This window comes from Citrus sinensis, chromosome 1 (genome assembly GCF_022201045.2).
Source record: "Citrus sinensis cultivar Valencia sweet orange chromosome 1, DVS_A1.0, whole genome shotgun sequence".
NCBI classification, from domain to species: domain Eukaryota; kingdom Viridiplantae; phylum Streptophyta; class Magnoliopsida; order Sapindales; family Rutaceae; genus Citrus; species Citrus sinensis.
In genome coordinates this window covers 23,284,314-23,305,202 of record NC_068556.1, presented here as the reverse complement: position 1 = coordinate 23,305,202, position 20,889 = coordinate 23,284,314, and the positions used below count along the sequence as shown (strand labels likewise).

General features: G+C 32.9%; 2 protein-coding genes across 3 annotated transcripts; one reads left to right on the top strand and one right to left on the bottom strand.

The window, feature by feature from the left end:
• Nucleotides 1-244: 244 nt before the first annotated feature.
• LOC102607682 (lipoamide acyltransferase component of branched-chain alpha-keto acid dehydrogenase complex, mitochondrial) lies at nt 245-5,077 on the bottom strand. Its single transcript, XM_006488983.3, has 8 exons — nt 4,722-5,077; nt 3,932-4,078; nt 3,226-3,351; nt 2,204-2,601; nt 1,724-1,971; nt 1,218-1,306; nt 684-911; nt 245-508 (listed from the first exon to the last, which is right to left on the bottom strand). Exons 1-8 carry the CDS (start codon nt 4,911-4,913, stop codon nt 395-397), a joined length of 1,542 nt encoding a protein of 513 aa, XP_006489046.1. The 5' UTR covers nt 4,914-5,077; the 3' UTR covers nt 245-394.
• Nucleotides 5,078-12,070: 6,993 nt separating this feature from the next.
• LOC102607988 (protein DETOXIFICATION 55) lies at nt 12,071-14,005 on the top strand. Of its 2 annotated transcripts, XM_052433826.1 has the most exons (3): nt 12,071-12,212; nt 12,322-13,495; nt 13,661-14,005. In XM_052433826.1, the coding sequence occupies exons 1-3, from the start codon at nt 12,168-12,170 to the stop codon at nt 13,780-13,782; spliced, it is 1,341 nt and encodes a 446-aa protein (XP_052289786.1). In that variant the 5' UTR covers nt 12,071-12,167; the 3' UTR covers nt 13,783-14,005. The 2 variants fall into 2 exon arrangements, with proteins under 2 accessions (XP_052289786.1, XP_006489047.1); XM_006488984.4 differs by having other exon boundaries at nt 12,322-14,005.
• The last annotated feature ends 6,884 nt before the right edge of the window (nt 14,006-20,889 follow it).

Here is a 20,889-nt window from a genome sequence, read left to right as displayed (position 1 = left end):
ATCTCGTAAAAATACCACAAGCTTTGATCTTCGCGGACAACTTTTCTGCCCTATTTTAAATTTTCGAAATAATATCTTCAACTCTTCAGGGTTGAACATCCCTGTATAATTGTCTGAGCCCCTTTTTTTTTATTTTTTCATATAATCGTCTCTTCGTAAAGCAAGAAAATGAATAACTCGTAAAACAGAACGAGAACCTGAGATATTTCATGCCGTGTTAGGAGCTATTTGCCAAGAAATCGCGTTATCCAAATTTTACTGGCATAGCATTGAGTTTTTTCCTCAATCGTGACATACAATAATATTATTATTTTGCGTGTAATTGAGAGTTATTGAAAAGTGTAAGCTGAGGAGCCATGGAGATGCATCATCTCATTGCAGGCAAAGAATGCAGTCATCTCATTTGCAACAGAAGCAACTCAGGGTTTTCGATTAACTGTTTCCACTCATTGCAGAACTTTGCAACAGTTGCTCCATCCAAAACTCTGTGATCAGCACCTATATTAACCTAAAAAAGCAAGTACTGTCTCAGCAATGGAAAAATTACATCTACTATCAATCAAACTTTAAAAGATTCTCAAAAAAAAGAAGGATAATTTAGATGATCACCGTTCTGCTCATTTAAGATCAAAACACATTTAAATAAGGGTAATATAAATGGGATTGTGGATTGTATAGCTTACGGTCATAATTGATGAGGGGTACACATTTCCATCGTCTGAAAGACGTGGAACTTTCTCAATTCGGCCCATTGCAATGATGGCAACTTCAGGCAAGTTGAGAAGTGGCGCACCAAATTTTCCGCCGATTGCTCCAATATTGCTGAGAGTTATTGTTCCACCAGAATTATCAGCTGGATTAAGCTCGTTATCCTTTGCTAATTGTTGTAACCGTGACAGTTCCTTTGTTATCTAATCACAAAAAAATAGTACGCTTCAAATGGAAAGCAAGTGACAGTGCACATTAAGAGATAAATCAACAAAGATGCTTGAGGAATTAGTCAAAAAGACTACCGACAGAGAGAAGGCATTGAAACTAAACATTAACAACCCAAAGCACAACGTATTCTTTCATTTCCACTCAAAACTTTTCTTGCTAAAATAAAGAGGCAATGAGAGAATATCGAAGTTACACCTCAACCATAGAGAATAAGTATTTCCCAATAGAAAAATGGAAAAGAAAAAAGAGTGATGGACGCACAGTTCTGGATAACAAACCTCCAAGATGGAAAGGGACTGAACATTCTTAATGTTAGGTACGGCTAGACCATGTTGAGTAGCCATTGCAATTCCAATATTGTGGGAACCTATCAAATTCAACAATAATTATTTCAAGAATTTATAGAAAGAGAAGAAAGAGCACATGCATTATAGTAAACTACAAAATCACATGTAAATTTTCATGAGCACAACACCCCATGTAAGAGTCAGGAATCATCCATGTCAATGGGCACTGTTTACAGATTTACAAATTATAAGTTTTCAATGTCATATCTAAATATGTCCACTTAATTTTTCTCTGTAATTGCAGACTAAGATGTTAAAATGAACCTTTCACAAAAAGAAAAGATGTTAAAATGAAGAGAAATAGAGAATTAAACATGCTGTGCATTCACTCCTACGATATATAGTCATCTTATTAGCATAAAAACTATATATTTCATGCTTATCTGCATTAAAAAAACATTATGGCAACATGAACTTAGCAGAATTAATCTACAAACCTTTAAGAATGACCTCAAGTGACTCCTCATTGAAGCAACTATTCATGAAGGGATATTTGCTCATGGCCATCGAAAGTGACTTTATCAATGATGGAAGGAAAGTATGCTTAATGTTTGGGTCAGAATTATTATTTTGAAAAGATGCCTTAAGCTTCACAAGAGCATCACAATTTATCTCTTCTACATAATGAAAATGCGGTATTTTTGCAGCCATGGACATTGTTTTGACCATTGTTCTCTGGAAACCCCTGAAGAATCAAGCATAATTAACTCATTACTAGATTTCATTTCAAAACAGTTGAGATACTAACAAACATATTTTATGCTACTTAAATTGCACACTGAGAAATTCACACCACAAACCATACATCGCATACAAAACAGATCCGATAGAAGAGAGCCAAGTGCAAAATGTGCGGACAGAATTAGCGCATTACTGCAATTTCACTAACAAAAAATCTATCAGCAATTCTGCATTACCTCAAGGGAACTGTCTTATCATCAGGGTACCATTTAACTTCAGCAAATGTTTGTGGGTAGGTCTCTTCTTCTCCTAAAAGCTGCTCTCTACAATCAGCACTTACAGAGGCAGCAGATGGGCCGTCAGCAGCTCCTTTCTGAACAGCATACTTAAGCACATCTTCTTTTAAAACTCTCCCATCTTTACCAGTTCCATCGACATCATTTAAGTTTATTCCATATAGCTTGGCAAGGTTCCGGACAGCAGGTGTAGCTAGAACTCCACCAACTGTATCTTTATTCAGCTTAGAATCAGGTGAATTTTCTGACCCTGGAGGTTTCACACTTTCCAAGACATCAGAACTTGAGGTTGGAACTGCAGAATCCCCGACAACCAACTTTAGAAGAGTTTCTCCAACCTGATATTTGCATAAAAACTTGCAATTATAAATTCCCTTTTTAAGAGTGTAAATACAGCCGTGGATAAGGTAAAAATAGTTGATAGCAGTAATGTTCTGATTCATTGTCCATCATAAAAAACAACTCTTCTCCAGAAATTTATAACAGTAACAATGAGCACTTGCATATCAGTGTCCATCCTGGTAAAACTACTTGCAAGAATGAAAGTTCCTATCCACTTGAGTCCTTGCTCTCCTGAAATGATGTGAATTTTTCTTCCATTTAATATTTTCATGGCAAAGGACAATCAAGAATCAATTATTCTACAATAGTGGAGCAAAATTATGATGATCATTATAATTTTGCAAGTAATTCTATGTGTTTGAAACAGAATTTCGATCAAATGTATGGTCTAAATTGTTTCCTCAATACACATTTCCCACTAAGGTCACAAACTCCCTCTTCCATATCCCAAGCTACGCCACGCAAATAATAATATCCAACTTGTTAAACAAATACATAACAAAAATATTAGTGAATCATGACATACATTTTCAAAGGCCATATGCTCATTACTTGAAAGCAACAATCAATTATGAACCGCAGCTGCACTCCCAAAAGCAAAAGTAAAAAAGAAAACCCACCTTTACAATGTTGCCAGGAGCATGGAGAAGTTGAGCAACTTTTCCTTTGTAACGACTTGTTATTTCAATTGTTGCTTTGTCACTCTGAACTGCACATAGTGGTTGAAATTCTTCAATTTCATCCCCCTGCCCATGTAGATTACATGAATATTTACAACGACCTTCCAAAATAAGCTCATCATGGAAATCAAAATATAGGCATAAAAGTTACACAACCAAACAAAGATACACTATGTCTATGGCAGATCATTCATACTCAAGCAAAAGTCATCCAGTAGTTGATCATTACAAGATTTCATTCACTGAAGACAAAGAGTCCTTGAATCCTAGTAAACAGTGGATGATATTCAAACCCAACCAAGGAAGAGTACAACACTTAGAACCAAAACCACAACAAAACTTTCTGGAGTTATATCTGTTTTACAAATTTTATATACAAAACTTTGCCTCTTGTCTAAGAACCATAGAAATTTTCATGAGTAAACCTTCAGAATTACAGCAAACAGCACAAAATTGAACATCAATCAGCATCCTAAAATGAACATCTAAACAAGATATTTTTAATCTGAATAAGGGAAAGATAAAGCATCAATAGTATGGACAAGATAATAATAATAAAAAACAATTCACAAAGTTAACTAAGCTTTTTTCAGAAACATGGCAATAAAAAAATACATGCAAGAGACAATTAGCATCTCTCACCCACCTCTTTTACAAACCATTTGAGAAGTTCACACTCAGCAATTCCTTCACCAGTTTGTGCTAAGGGTACATCAACTATCCCACTAGCCGGAAGATCAGCCAAAGCATGATTTGAATAGCAACATCTACTAACCATAGTGGGCATTTCCAACTAAAAGATAGACAAAAAAAAAAAAGGACAGGAGAGATTTGAAAATAATATATACGAGAACAAAATTTTCACAACTATAAAAATATTGTCCCAGAACAGAAATTCTACACTATTTCGCCAAACAACCACATAGACACTACATACACATGCAGTTATATTTTGATTCAGGAGCATAAACCCAATGAAAAACCACCGAATCATTCACTTCACTAAATGCATGACACAAGTCCAATAATACATAAAAAGCTAAATTATCTCCTTCTTATACTTTTCTTACCGTTTTGTGAGAATTTCATCAATTGGAATGTATTGACAGATGACATTTCTTACATAGAGCCAAAATTTGAATTTGGCCTTCTTGGTTAAAATTAGAACCAACAACCCTTTGTTCATAAAGTAACTACAAAACAAATATTTGTGCAGCTCTCTCTCAAAGCATTGGGGTTGACGAATTTTTTTATATATATGTATTCTCCATCAACTAACAATCTAACAGTAACTACAGACTACAACTATAATTAAGAAGAAAATAAATCAAACATTAAGCGGAAATTAGATCATTGAGTAACAAAATAATAGGCGCGAAACAATAATAAACTCAAATAACTGAGCTCAATCAATTTTAAGAGTTACCAAAACTCACGCTGCTAATTTTATAAACGGAGCGAAACGACGACGCAGCATAGCTAGAGAGAAATCCTATAAGTGAAGGCGTTTGCACCGGGAACAGCGACGGAGACGGAGAAGGAACAGCGATTTGAGAGGTGTAGGGGCGCAGAAATATCCAGCTGGAAGTCGGAGGCCTCTTCTGCCAAATCCTTCTACTGATCATCATCGAACCGAGTCCGAAACGGGAGCTGGAATCGTCGTTTTGGCTTTTGTTTTCTTCAACCGACAATTCAAAGGACCCTTTCCTTGAAGTTGGAGACTACCTATAATAGCAGTTAATTTTTATGCGTTTGCTCGCACTGAATATGGGCATGGCACTTCCTCTGCATTAGTGGCCGTTTAGTAATTAATCAATCAATAATACCTGTTTTCTTTTTTTTTGGCTTTCTAATTAAATTTACGATCAATGTAAAAAAAAAAAAAGTGAAATTACTGTTTTTTTTTTACAATATTAATTTTTTTTTCTGTCAATCTGGTGTTACGTTAATGCAGATTATATAGACCGGCTAATTTTTTTAAAAAAAAATTACATGGACCTCAGCAAATCTCGTAATTAATGCAAGATCTTGCACATATATTTAAAAGAATAATAACATAAGCAATTAATTACGACGAGTAATTTTAATTTTATATGAATCGCTCATCTTTTTATTAACTTTGTGAATTATCTTTAAATAATTTAATTAAATATTATTTTATTCCTTAAATAAGACAACAATTCTATCCTCAAGTTTTCGATTCCGAATTATAAAGAAAAGTCAATTTAACATTTTAACTACTATTACTCCCGAACGAATGGCATGTGTTTCACTAATTACAAAGAATTTTTGTTGATATGTCAGTTGAGGGTAAGATGAGCGAGCAAATAAGACGGCGATAATAACAATTGCTAAGGGGTAAAATTTGGGGTCAAATAATGAGGGCGTGACAAGTGTGTAGAAGCTACAATGGCTAAGGTGCCCTTCTAAAACATGAAAGTACAATTCAAACGCTAAGGGTAAAGTGGGAACATAACTAAAAAATGAGTGCCACCATCTTAAAACCTGAATAAAATATAGGGTCCAGCTATGGTGCAACTGTGTTATCATACCAAAGTTGCTTTTAGTCATTGGATCCATCTTAACTGTAGTTAAATTTAATGGCTGAGTTGCACCATAGTTTTGCCCCAAAATATAATGTCTCTTATTTGACCAAGCATCACCATATACCACCCAGGGACTACTACAACAGTGGTAGGGCCTTCACTATAATTAACACATATCGACATAAGACGGAATTCATAGGAACCGGTCTAAATCTCTCCAAAACTCCTCCCTAATAGTCACATCTAAGGCAGTCAATAGAGATGTCAGCTACTCTAAAACTCAATTGGCTCATTTAAAATGAATCAGTCAATGAATAACGTCTGCTGTCTTTAAAGATAATTAACTAGTTCAGAAATAGACAATTCCTCCAAAACAACAATAAACATAACATATGTGTACATAATTTTTTTCTCAATAAAAATGGAAAATTGATGCTCGGCATGCCTAATTAATAAAAACGTAGTGACTACAACATTTAATTTTGATTTTAATTGTTGCAGCAGCTTTTAGACTTTAGTTACAATTTTTTTTTTTTTTAGCTTCTTCTTGTTATTACTATTATTATTTGTTTAATTTGATAAGAGAACAGCGTGTTAAAACTTATCTTTAAGGACGTAGATAGATTTCTTCGAATGAAGATCAAGAATGACGACGTGGAACTGAGTTGGCCGAAGAAGATGAAGATAATGATCACTGATCATATCGACCAGCTCTGTTGAGATTATGATTATGTAAATCACAACATTGCATAATCATTTGGACGGCTCATGATGGCAAGTGACTGGCCCGTGAGGCCGCTACTTAGACTGAACTCACCCTGTCCCTTTCTGCAGACACTCACTATAGGAAACAAGAGATGCTGCTGCCTTATTTTGAAAAGAAAGGGGTGTCATCTGAATATGCGTGGGGTGCTTAAAACAACACACAATTTTTCATCATTTCTTTCAAGAGTGAAGCACACCTCGTGGAAACTCTTATGAAACTACTAAAATAACTCTTATTTTGGTTAAAATTACAGAAAGGAACAAATGATTGCAAAAGAGCTTAATTAAATATTAAGCATATTTTTTTATAACAAAAATCTTGTTCAATATATAATTTATCAGTTTATTGCCTTAAAATTATTTTGATTTTAATATAATTATTTATATCATATAAAGATGGGAACATTCGTGATTTGTAAGTCTAAAAATATTTTAATTTAATTAAATTCATATGTTTCCTTTTATATAATTTTCTCTAATAATAGAGATACAATCACAAATATGGTGGGATTTTATAAGGATTTTAAAGGGGTGTAAAAAGTACCACTCTGCTTTCAATAGTTGGCCACCATGTTTAAGGAAATTAGCCGGCCTATTTTGAGTCCATGAGATTATTATTCCATTGTTGATATTTGAAATTATCAATGAGAGATTTTAAAGATGCCCAATTGAAACTCAAAGACAATCTTGCCTATGATTTGTTATATATATATATATATACATACATATAGAGAGAGAGAGAGAGAGAGAGAGAGGTATACAACTATTGCTTTAAATTACAAGACACAAGTGTTAGGGAAACAATAGATGTTGTGTCTTGAAAACTAAGTTGATGTGATCCCATACTTATAAAATAAATAAATATTTTTGCTATTGTTATCAAATTTACTATTTAAAAATTATGTTTCGTACACAGTATCAACTGTTATTTTATAATTAAAGTTGTATCTCAACAATAATATGGCTTATAAATTTACAGTAGTTCAATACTAAACAAAACTTTAGAAGAGCTCCAAAGATTTTTAATTACCCAATCAACTCAATTTTCGAATAAATTATTTTTTAATTAATAACGAACAATCCCAACGAGTTTGAAAGTGATCATCGATGATTGATATCAATTTTAATTATACAAAATGAGTAAATAAAACTAAAGATTTGGTAAGATAAAGCCATCCACTTTAATAATCAATTATGAAGCGCATGCCGAGCTTTAATCAATGGCCCTTTTTCACAAAATCGCGATCATATTTGGTACGAGAAAGCTTCTTTCTTTTCAACCCAATTATGGACATGGTTTAATAATTAATTAATTTGTAATTAAAACGACAAGCTACAAACTAAATGGTCAAAGACGTATCATCACTCAGATACTGTTCTTGTTTTGAAAGATGAAACATAATCTAGAGATTATCATTAATGACGGGACTTAATCACCATTTTTTACAATTAATTAAAACATAGAAGAATGTAGGAATATCACATTCACTGTTGCTCGAACCTTCAATTTAACATGATGGCAGAGCAAATATAACCATTACATATATTCTGTTTGGCTTCCTCGAAATTAAGAATCTAAAAGCTTAAAATTTGTTGTTTGAGCTCTTACTTTCGACATTAAACTTCCAAGTTAAGCAGTAGCTTAATCATCGAACAAACCATGAAACCAAAATTATTAAAAATCTTGGGATAAATAAATTAAATGTATATTTTCTCACCTTCGAGCTTAAGCTTCTAAGCCACACGGTATAATAATATAACTTAATTAGCAATGTGTATTTGCCTAAAATTATTAAAGGTTATTCAATAAATGTTCCGATCGAATCGGATATTGAAATGAGTAACCATTAATCAATTTTGATTGATTCCTTTATTATGAAAACAGTCCAAAAACAATAGACCAACTAGGAATAAGTATGTCTTCCTCATATGGGCCAATCTGGCTGTCTTGATTTGGATTTTTGGAGCTCAATTATGATCATAATTCTATTAGCAAATAATAACCAAATTATCGGAAACGACATGATCTAGAGAGCACTAATAGATATTTGTGACTCAATGACCTTTCTAGCAATCGAACAAACAGCCTCAATTGAAAGGAATGTCCTAATAACTGAATCATAATAATAAAAAGCACATGGACCCATTAAAATCAATTTTATACCTATTAATTATGGGATTAGAATAAGTTTTTTTCCTTTTACATTAAGTGCTTGCAGCATTATGTGCATATATAGAATTAGTATGTGCATATATAGAATTAAAGTGACACAATATATTGTATTGTCTTAAAACAAAATAGATGTATCACAGCGAAACAACATTATATTACTCAATTCTTATGTTTATAAAGTGTTGAACACGCCTAAAACTTTTCCTTTAAGCACCCATGCATCTTGCTTGAAACAATGCACTCTCAAGCTCTCCAACTACGTACATATGGTTCATTAATGGCATACACGATAACACAAACCAATTCTTGCAATCTGACTCAAAGACTAATTTGGCCCTAGTTTCTCGCATTGTAGAAGGCAAGAAGAAACCAAACAATGTGGACAATCTAATTAATATCGGCATGAAGATTCTCTCCACTATGATTTTAAAATCTTAGAGGTATAAACAACAATCATGGTTAGGGTTTAAAATATGGGGAATGCTTGTTGACTAATAGTGGAAACAAAAGGAAATTAGTGTACATCTAGTAAGAAATTAATGTCAAATTGATAGAGCCCCACCAAAGATTATTACCCTAAGATCCACTAAATCCCTTTGTTGAACTTTAATTTTTGACTTGCACGCGTTAAACTATTTTCCATTGTGTTACTTTAACATTCTAATCGGAAAAAAGGCTTCGCAACTATTCAAAGCAAGCAATGAAATATATAAAAAGTGGGGCATCAGCGAACTAGCACATGGTGCTGGATGAGTATATGGCTACTTGCTTAAGCAATGTTGAGATAATGAGATCTGTTATGTTATTGGTTATTATTAAATTAGTGGTTGATTTGATTGAAACTATGACTGCTCTGTCACACGTAGTGGGGATAAGAGGAAAGACGTGTTTGTTGTTCGAATTCTTCAATACAATGTCTCAGGCTTTGGGACCAAAGACACAATAACTCACTCATTACTAACAAATTTAATTTAATCTGATTAATTATATATCAAAACCCCACTAGAAATGTGACCGATGGATCATACCCCCTCCTTTTTTATTAATATATATTATCTTAAAATTTTTATTTGTTACAATGATCAAAGAAAAAATTATTATTGATTTTATGAGCTTCGTTATATGTTTATGAACTTATGTTTTTCCCAAAAAAAAAAAAAAAAAAAGAAATCGAAACATATAACAAAGAATTTGAACCTATGACATAACACATATATAGTTTGAACCCGTTTTGATGGTGTTTGTTGAAATATTGGTATTGGCTGGGAAGGTGTAAAATCCCACCTAAGATTGGATAGCTAGATAAAGTGATAGGAAATGGAATTATTCAACAAAGAGAGGTTATTGAAAGTGGGTGTAATTATTGCGGATAAAGATTAGTTTGATTCCTTTAGTGATTTGGTATAACTAAATGCACATGCATGGTTTCGTGTTAGTGTGACAATGAAGATAATTTTCATACTTAGTGTTGATTCTTTATTTCATTTGGCATAAAACACTCATGCGGATAGAGAAGAAGGAAGAAGGAAAAAAAAGCCGATAAATTTTGCAGAGTACACATTAGGATGAAGAAAAGGATCGAATTTCCTCCTTATCTGCACCGTTAAATCTTAAAGGGAGTGTAGATTTTTGACAATGGGTCCACAGAGAAACAAAGGACGGCTACCTTCTACATCTTCTTCTTATATATAATCCATTAGCCCCCTTTTTTTTTTTTTAATTTTATAATAAGCAATTAATACATAAAAATAAAAATTGAAATAGAAAGGAAGCTGGCTGTAATAGCTTTAATAGACAAGGTGCGTGCTACAGTTGAAACTCGGAAGGTTTTAGGTCCAATTGTTTTGGATCCATCGAAAAATACTAAGGGAAAACATGTGGGGAACCAAAAACAAATAAAAAATTAAGAAAGTTTATTGCTTCCAGTATAAACTAAATTTAACTCTTTGTGATGTGGACGTTGAGCCATAATCCTTCGATCGTTTATTTGATCATATAGGCCCTAGTGGTAATGAACATTGAAAAGGTGACATCATACCAAAACAATGGATGCATTATCAAGATCCCACTGGAATCTTGTTGCATAAAGTAATACATAATTCAGTGGGTTGTGATTTTTATTACCACTGTATGATTAATTCACAACTTCAACACTATTAATAGAGAGTCACAAAATGGTGTTATGGATTTATGCATTCATCGTATAGTGTATACTTATACGTATACAAATCAACAATAAGTATACACTTACAAGAAGTAGAATCCACGGCATCACATTTTTACATAAATTGTAACAAAGTTTCAATCTTTGAAACGATCGAGTAATTCAATAGTGGCTTTGTGGTAGGAACGGTCGGTTGAGAGTCATGAAAATTGAAAAGCAACTAATAGACATGTTAGCTGCAATCCAAGTTATTCAAAGTGAATTAATTCTACAGTTTAAAATTTATGTCATAATTAATCTCTTTAAGAATTGAGGTATCTCGTAGATTTATTGAAATCAAAATTACTTTTTCGAAACTAAATTGATAGAAACCACCACAGTAAGCCAGCAAACTCGTATAATTTTAAGAGTCTGGCAACTATAATTACTTCAACAAATTAATATATATACAAGGAAAAGAATCCAAGACAATCATAATCAGCCCTTATGACATGTTATATAAATATATACCATTTTTAACGAAAGGAAAAAAGATGGGAAAGTCATTTCTTTGGACAAGGTAATTAAAAGAAACGTATAGAGCTAATAACTCTATATAGACATAAAATAATATAACCCAAAAAAACAAAATGATACAAGGATATATACTCACCATTTTGCTCACGTGAAAATAATTATTTTTTTTAAAGGTAATATAACATTCTAGCATTTAATGTTTTACGAAAAGAAAGTGGATGTGTTCTCCTTTTTTTGTGCAAAATGACGAATTGTGATTGTATGGAACACTAGGGGTTGGTCTCAGCATTATCACATATTTAGATTCCACGATGATATGACTCGTGAACAATGAGTTTTAAAAATCTTCTTTCATATTTTGCACTTTATATAATATTATTTTTATATTCATACTTATAGTTAACTATTAATCACGTTCTTATTTATTTTGTTCAGCATAAAATTAGATTAACATCGGGTCCAAATACTAGTAGTATTGAAATAACCTTTGTAATTACCATTTTATTTTATACCCATATACACATCATTCTATTTTAAGTTAGCTCAATTACGAGCTTTTATAAATATACATGTACGTCAATGTCGAACAATGTTACGTAGACCGCCTCCTTCAGGCCTTATAAAAGTCTGCTCTTAAACTTCTTTCACTCACATTTTGCTCTCTTAAAAACTCAACTAAACAAAGGAGCTAATAATATTAGCAAAAGAGCATTAAAACATGGCTGCATCACAAAATTCCCAAAAGTATCCCACAATGCCAGAGGTAAAAATTATCAACCACTTGTATATTATCTTACCTATCATCTTTCTTTTCTCTTAATTTGTTTCTCATATCATAATATTTATTTATTTATTTATTTTTTTGGCCTTAGGTGCTGGATGAGCTAAAGAGAATGACAGACATAGGATTCCCAATTGCTGCCATGAGCTTGGTGAATTATCTCAAGAACATGGTACTAGTTGTTTGCATGGGGAGACTAGGGAGTCTTGAACTCGCCGGTGGGGCTTTAGCCATCGGCTTCACCAACATCACTGGCTACTCAGTCCTCTCCGGACTGGCCATGGGCATGGAGCCGCTTTGTGGGCAAGGTTTTGGTTCAAGAAACTTGTCATTAGTGTCCCTCACTTTACAAAGAACAATTCTCATGTTACTTATTGCTTCAATACCTATTGCCCTGTTATGGTTCAAACTTGAGCCTCTCATGCTTAGCCTCCATCAAACACCCGATATAGCAAGAGTTGCTGGAGTTTATTGCCGCTATGCGATCCCCGACCTCGTTGCTAATAGCTTTCTTCATCCTTTACGTATCTATTTGCGTAGCAAAGGCACTACATGGCCGTTGATGTGGTCCACTTTAATCTCAATTGCTTTTCACTTCCCGCTCATCATTTACTTGACCTTTTATCTATCTCTTGGGGTCCCCGGGATAGCAATTTCTAACTTTATCACAAATTTTAACTCCCTGTTCTTCCTTTTATGTTACATGTTCGTTACTCGTGCCAGCGACGAACCTTTATCAACACCATTAAAAACATCTCAAACATTGCCAACATCTTCTTTAACAAATTCTTCATCATTAGGTCACGAATGGGGAATTCTAATTCGACTCGCGATACCAAGTTGTATGGCCGTTTGTTTAGAGTGGTGGTGGTACGAGTTCATGACAATTTTAGCCGGGTACTTACGCAATCCTCAAGCGGCACTAGCAACATCAGCTCTAGTAATACAAACTACGTCTCTAATGTATACATTGCCAATGGCACTCAGTTCGTCGGTGTCGACCCGAGTAGGCAACGAGCTCGGAGCTGGTCGGCCGGTGAAAGCCCGTTTGGCAACAGTGGTAGCCATAGGATTAGCCCTATTGGTCTCATTATTTGGGTTGTTAGGGACAACTCTTGGGAGAGAAGCTTGGGGGAGAGTATTTACAAATGATGTCCAAGTGCTTGAGCTTACAAAGACTGTTTTGCCCATTATTGGATTATGTGAGCTAGCAAATTGTCCACAAACCACAAGTTGCGGAATTCTTAGAGGAAGTGCTAGGCCAGGTATTGGGGCAACAATCAACTTTTGCTCATTTTATTTGGTGGGTGCGCCATTGGCAATAGTATTAGCCTTTGTTTGGAAACTTGGCTTTGTGGGTCTTTGTTATGGACTTCTTGGAGCTCAAATTGCATGTGTGGTGTCAATATTAACTGTAGTTTTCAAAACAGATTGGGAAAGAGAGACGTTCAAAGCCGCAAATTTGGTGGGCAAAAGTAATGATGACCAAACAGTCAAATGTGATGAAGAAGCACTTATTGGGTTTGTTAAAGAAGCTGCTTTTGAAAAGTGAAAAATTAGAGAAGGAACACACAACCGATACTAAGCTTAAGATACGGCATTAACAGGACAAATTCAAACGCCTCTTTTACCTTCCATTATTATTAGTTCTCCCAACTCCTTTAATGCACCATGTACGTGTTGGTTTTGTCTTTTCCTTTATGTTTGCCACTTGTCACTTCATTGGTTCGAAACGTTGGATTGCGAAACATATTAATGTTGTTTTTTTTAATTTTCTTTTCAGCGTCACATATACTAGTGTACTGTATATTCTTCCATTTCCAAAAGTAGCGTACACATATATTATATATGACAAACGATTTGAGCTCATATAACAAGAAAGTTGACTTGATCGAACCCTGCTTGATATTTTGGATCACTTATAGTTAATCTAAATTAAAATCAATATTTTTCACATGTTTTTTTATACAGCATGTGGATGCATGTGCACATATGGGATTGCCTAAACATGTGCTTAGCACATGCGGCTATGAACACACATGAAATTTACTTATTTGTTATTCGAAGCTTCAAAAATGGAAATTGACTAAACCTCTCATGGCATACACTTTAGTTTTGGCACCCATACACATGACATGACAAAAGTATAAACCACACACTAACGTTTCATATATATATATATATATATATAAGAGAACATCCTCATCATTTTAACAAAGTGAGAATACAACTAACAGATAAAAAATATAAATTTCAATACACTCACACACAAAATAAAATATAATGAAATATGTCTTTTTTTATATTTTGATATACATCCTCACTTTAACAAAGTAAGCATGCCCTTATATATATGTTCCATTCTAAGATCCCAGATTTGTTTAAATCTAAGAAAGCATAGTTTAATAACTTTTCCAGACTTTAATAAAGTTTCAAACACTATGTGTCTACTCTTCTAGACAAGGAGGAATTATTCCGTGGGAAATAACACCTAAGATAAAATGCCTGAGGAACTTTTAGAAAATGACAAGAGGAGGAATTGGACTCATATTGATTCCAACTCTATGGTCTAAGGAAGCTACGCCCAAAGTCATAAGGGTAGGGAAATAGGAACATATGGAATAAATATGTATATTTCTACACAATCAAATTTACATCCATGCGTAAAATAATGACGGGTGACACGTGTCATTAATGAGAGTTTAAGGCAAAATCTTAAATCCATGTCACCAATCATCTATCAATAGAGGCTCATTCTAAGAAAAAAGAGTCTTTGGCCATTATAAGGACACTGTCCAATCAAAGAAAAAAACTTATTTTCTCCTAATTTCTTTTTCTCTTTTCTTTTGCACTAACTTAGGTGTTGGAGTGCTTTTCCAAGTACCCTTGCCGGCTTTAAGATCGATCAACGCTGTCAAATTCTCCACAACTACAAATATATGTGAAAGTAAAAATTCTAGCACCTTGAGGAGCATTGGCACAAGAGGTCTCCAATTTCGTTCTTTATTTTATGAGTAGTGATATTTGACCTCCTCATTATATTTCACCAGCCCTCAATTTTTAGTTAGTCTTATTAAAATTTTTAAATTAATATTTATCTATCAACATCCTCCACCTAATCTTGAATTTACCCTTATTATAATTTTTATCTTTTTTCCAAGCACCCGTCATATAATACTTATAAAATCTATTTTTTAAAAATAGATATTAACAAAAACTATCATGTGAGTGTACTTAAAAGTTATTTATCTTTTTAAGCCATTTCATATAAGTATAAAATATGTATTAGTATATAAAAAAATTAACGGGGGCTCTATTTTATTTGCTATAGACTAACATTTCGCCACTATTTTGTGTTGATAAAAGTTTAATTAACAAATGGGAACTGTCAAGTTTAAACAGCTGCATGCTCCAGCTCATTATCTGTTGAATCCAGCTCCCCATATCCAAGGACAAGGCGGCTGTATCCACTAACTATATAATAAAAGAATTAGCCAGAGAATTAATTGGCTTCGAAGAAAAACCCTAATCAATTTCTCTTCTATCGGTCCAACATTTCTGCTAGTTCATGAATCAGAACGTCATGCATAATCATTTCAGTCTCTAGAGACTTATCATTGATATTCAAAATTCAATTCAGAGGGCAGTGAAAAGTTCTACTTTCAAGTTAAATGAGAACATAAATTATTAAGCAACACTCCCACCCCACCTCCTCTCTTGTCCAGTTTTTGTGTGGAAAAGTTTATCAAAGAATGTGGCTGGTGCTCAAGTACGGAACTGTGCATACTTGAATGAAGATAATTAATTGACATGACTGATGATACCATCGATTGAATGAAGATAATGCAGTTGTTAGTGTTGTACTACTCTAGTCCTTTGGGGCCCGTAAACACATACAACTAAGAAAAGGGACACCATTATTTAGAATCGTGAAATAACCTGATCATCAATTACAAGAATGTGTGAGAGTAGTTAACACGGGTACTGTTAACGAGATCAAATTTAGATTCATAGATATAATCAGGAAGATGTAGATAACAGGTTGTTTTCAAAAACAAGCAGAAGCAAGCTCACATTCAGATATTGCCAAAAGTACAATGCTCGACTCTAGCTAATGAATGAACGATGGAAATTGTCACATCAGAGAGATAACATGGTAGTGTTTCCGTTCTGGTAACAAAGGGACCAGCAGATTTGCAAATCAAAGTGTCATGATTGCATATTCATGACGTAGTGTGCATGAACTTTTGAAAGGGACAGTTCATATATGGTAAAAACTATTTATCATCGAGGGTATATATCTGTGTGCGTGTGTATATCAAAAACGTTTTTGATAAAACTTTTTCACTGTTGCACCAAATCAGTTGAAAAAAATAAAAGGTTTGATATCATTGTAGCTTTTTCAAAAAAAATGATTATGCAGAATCAACTTTTGAAAGTTATTGCAAGCAGTAATTGATTTTGTCCGCTGTTTAAGAGAGCTTTTATGATGATCCCTTTCATATGCCTCCTCAATTGGGGCAATGTCAAAGGTTTGAACTTCGAACTTTGAACTTAAAATCTAATTATTTTCGGACTCATGATTTACTACATTCTTGGCTTTAAAGTGACAAACTTGGGTGTTTCATCAAACCACAAACAATGTATCTACTGTTTTGAATTTATTACCATTTGCGTCACAGACTGTGATATATTTCAGTTTTCAGTTTGTTCTATTCTAGGGTTTTGTTTATACATCTACACAAAAGTGAACAACAACATATCAACAACTTTTCCTGTTACCTTTTCAACTAGAGGATCTCGTCAGCCCTAGCAATCTCATTCACTATACAATATTCTGCAGTCATTTTGGATATATTGATTATCACCGGCTGGCAGACAGAGAAAATGCTCAAAAATTGGAAACAAATCTCTCTTGAAACAACCAATAAACCACTATCAATATATGTTACATATAGCCAACCATTTTTCATTTAAAATTAATGTACCCTCAAATTATTCGATACATTAAAGGAATCCAGCCCCAAATTGACAGGTATGATATATCTGTCTCTTTTTGTAAGCTAACCATGCATGGGGTCTATACAATGATGTATAAAATTTTGAGGTAACCTAAGAAAAGGTTTGAATCCTAGACTTACAAAGTTGAGATATAGAGTTTATATAATATCAAGTGAGCCTTAGGACAAAAATACTAGTAATGCTATGCTTTGAATGCATTACCCAGGATAATGCCATTTGCTATGAGGCGGCAATTTTTGGTCTTTTGAGTAATCCAGTAATTAGGTAAGAAGATAAACACACCCCTACAAAAAACAAAATATACTATAATTTTATTTAAAGACACTTAAACCCTTGTTGTATTGTATATTCTTTTTAAAGTTATCTTCTTTAAAGGTAGAGAGGTGGGTTTAAGTCTAAATCAATTTTTTGGTTTGTTATTTTTATAGAATTCGAACTTAGGTGATCAATTAAATGTAATTGTTTGAAAATCATTTTGCTAAGCTTCATTGTTATATTGCATATAACATATCCTAATTTAAGAGTGTAACGATGGATTTCCAAGGCATATTTGAGAACTTAAGATTCCCAATTGATGATAACTCTAAATTTTATGTTAGACACTCAAATTCTTTTATTATGTATATAATAAATCATATGCTTTGGATTCTATAACAAAAAAATCTAAAAAATGTGATTAAAAAACTTGGGATTTTCAACCGCAAGTGCGGCGTCGTGAGACCGACTCATTCTCACAAAAATCTATACGATAACTATTATTAAACATCCATTTAATGAAAGGCCCAGTGCAACTATGAGAGGAGCTTAGGTTTAGTTTTTAGAGTGGAGCTATTGACACCCCTACACTATTCTTACAAAACCCCACTTTAAATAAAATTATAATTAAAGAAAATTAAAAATTAAACACCTATAATTTTTTTTTCCAGCAAATTACTTAATTCATAATCAATCCTTTTTTTAAAAAATAAATTCTATATGTTGCTTCTTATTTAACTAAAATAAATTGTACAAATTTAAAATAATCTATTGTTCTCTTTTGATTTCTTATTGATTAAATATTTTTATACTTAAAACTGCTTTAAAATTATAATTTTAAATATGTGTTATTTTAGCCAATGATTAACACTAAAAAACTTATCATCCATATAACTTTTTAATTTAATTTGTGTGTAGATTAATAATAAAATTGAAAATAATTTTAAAAAAATAGTACAATAATGCTTTGAGTTTCAACAATAAAACAAATCAAATGAAAATTGAGAATTTAGAAAAATGTATCTAAAAAAAATGACATTTTCAAAAATAAAATAAATATAACTAAAAATGGGATTTCATGAGGAGATGAGAGGGGTGCCAATAGTTCAACTCTTAGTTTTATCACATGTAAAATCACAACTTCTCGGCTCTCTCATCGAAGTGAATAAAAATATTTTGGGCCACATGAATGCTTGATTGGGCTTGATCCATCGAAATCAAATTCCATCTCTGTCAAAGAATCGTATTCGTGGGGAAGCTTCACAAGCTGGCGAAGCTGATCTTACTCCTTAAGAAAACAAAACCGACGTGGATTTGCATAATAAAGATATTTTTAAGCCACCCTACAAGATTTGTACAATAATGGAGGGAAAGATACAACATCAAATCATCATATTCTTTTCCAAAGTTGAATGAATTGTCATCATGATATGTATTATCCTCTAAAAACTTCACATTCACTAACAATTTAAGTTTCTAATAATATTTATAAATGCAAACAAATAATGCTTTTGAAACATACTTATTATTTATTTTTAAATAATTAATCTTCTTCAATATGGACATTCACGGGTGTTAAAAGATAAATATCAAGCTATAGACAATATTGTCTTCATATAACATTAAATTTTAATTAAAATAACTTTATCTAACCTCAAATTTATATTTTAAAATAAGCGAGTACGGTTAAAATAAAACAAATGTTAATTAAGTCATTTAGACTTGTAGTTCAATAATTCTCACATGTTCAGCATGTGTTTTTGAGTGAATGAGTTTTCCTTTAAATTAAAGTAAAGTAGACGTCTTTACTCAGATGATCTTGAAGCAGGTGGTTGTCTCTAATGCTTTTTATATATTAGTTGTTGCTGTCCGGGAATTAGTTAGCAGAAACTGGTAGATTTTCATCACTCACATTTATCGTGAAGCAAATTCGACAACAGATTTTATGGCGAATATGACTCGTTCACTCTCCCATAGTTTGTACTTATTTACTAACCTATTTGTGGGTATTTCTTTAATTATTTTGAGATTATTCAACCCCGTCTTATTCCTGTTTAACTCACTTAGTTGAGCCCCATCTAATAAAAATAAATAAATAAATAAAGTAGACGTCTTTCGACATGTTAGTGTGAATAAACTTTAGAGCTTAATGCTCGACAAACCTTTGAGCTGCACCATCGAGGATCGAAAAGAAAATGCTGATCACTTGATTGGCAGCAAATAGCAAACGGCAATAGGGCTCAAGAGCCTTTTTGTTTCTTTGTATGGGGACCATCATCTTGTTCATTGAATGCAACCAAAGGAATAAATATCATATTTTGTTGAACCAGAACTGATTGGTCCTCTCAATCGATTGCTTCCTTCTTTAAGGGTTAAAAGGACAAGCAATTTAGTGAGAATTGATCTGGGATCCAATAAACACCCTAGTGGAATTTATTCCCCCTACAGATCACAGACCCAACACAGACAAAAAAAAAAAGATTAATTAAAAAAAAAGATATGAATTCCAACAGTAACTGCTTTATTTACTTTTAATTATTTTTTAATTTTGACTAATTAAATAATTTTTTTTTAAAAAAAAAAATTATTTAGTATCAACATCACTTCCCAGATCCCAATCTCATAGTTCCCATTTTACTTCCAACGCAAGTATTTTACAAAAATTCTTTGCTTAGTCACAATCAGATATGACTGACTGGCTACATAATTAAAGCACTTTTTTCTCTCTGTTCTGTTACTAATTAAATGGATTTAAAAAGTCCTAGTTTCGTTCCAAGTCAAGTCATTTGAATTTCGATTGCTTTGCTTTGCCTTGCCAAGCAAAGCCCGATCAGCTCCATCATTTTTCCTCACCTGTGACCATGGACCAACTCCCCAGTACTCTTCTTGATTGAATTTTCATCAGAATGGTCAATCAAATTTGGGACCCATGAAAGCGAATCCCAACCATTGAGTCTTTTCAGACTGAACCGAGCACTCGCTCCATCACAATATCCCCATTATTGTATGAATTTTTAAATTCTCATCAATACAACTTTTTGATGGTAGGATGTTGCCATTGTAAATTCTTCTTACTAATTTGTTTTTTTATAAAAAATTAGTAAGAAGAATTTAATTTTAAATGCGTTAAAGATAATGACTAAACTCAAAAAGTTTTAAAGTCCCACCAAACCCCCGAATCCCATCAAACTTAAATACCTGTTTATTAATTCAATTTGAAAAAATATCCACCGTCCACTAATTTTTTACACTTTTTTTTAGAAATATACAATTCTTTTATTTTTTGGCTGGAATCCACCTAAAGTTACATTTTATTTTATTTTTCCACTTTCGTTTAAAATCCGTTAACAAAACTAACGGAAACTTAAAAAAATAACCATTT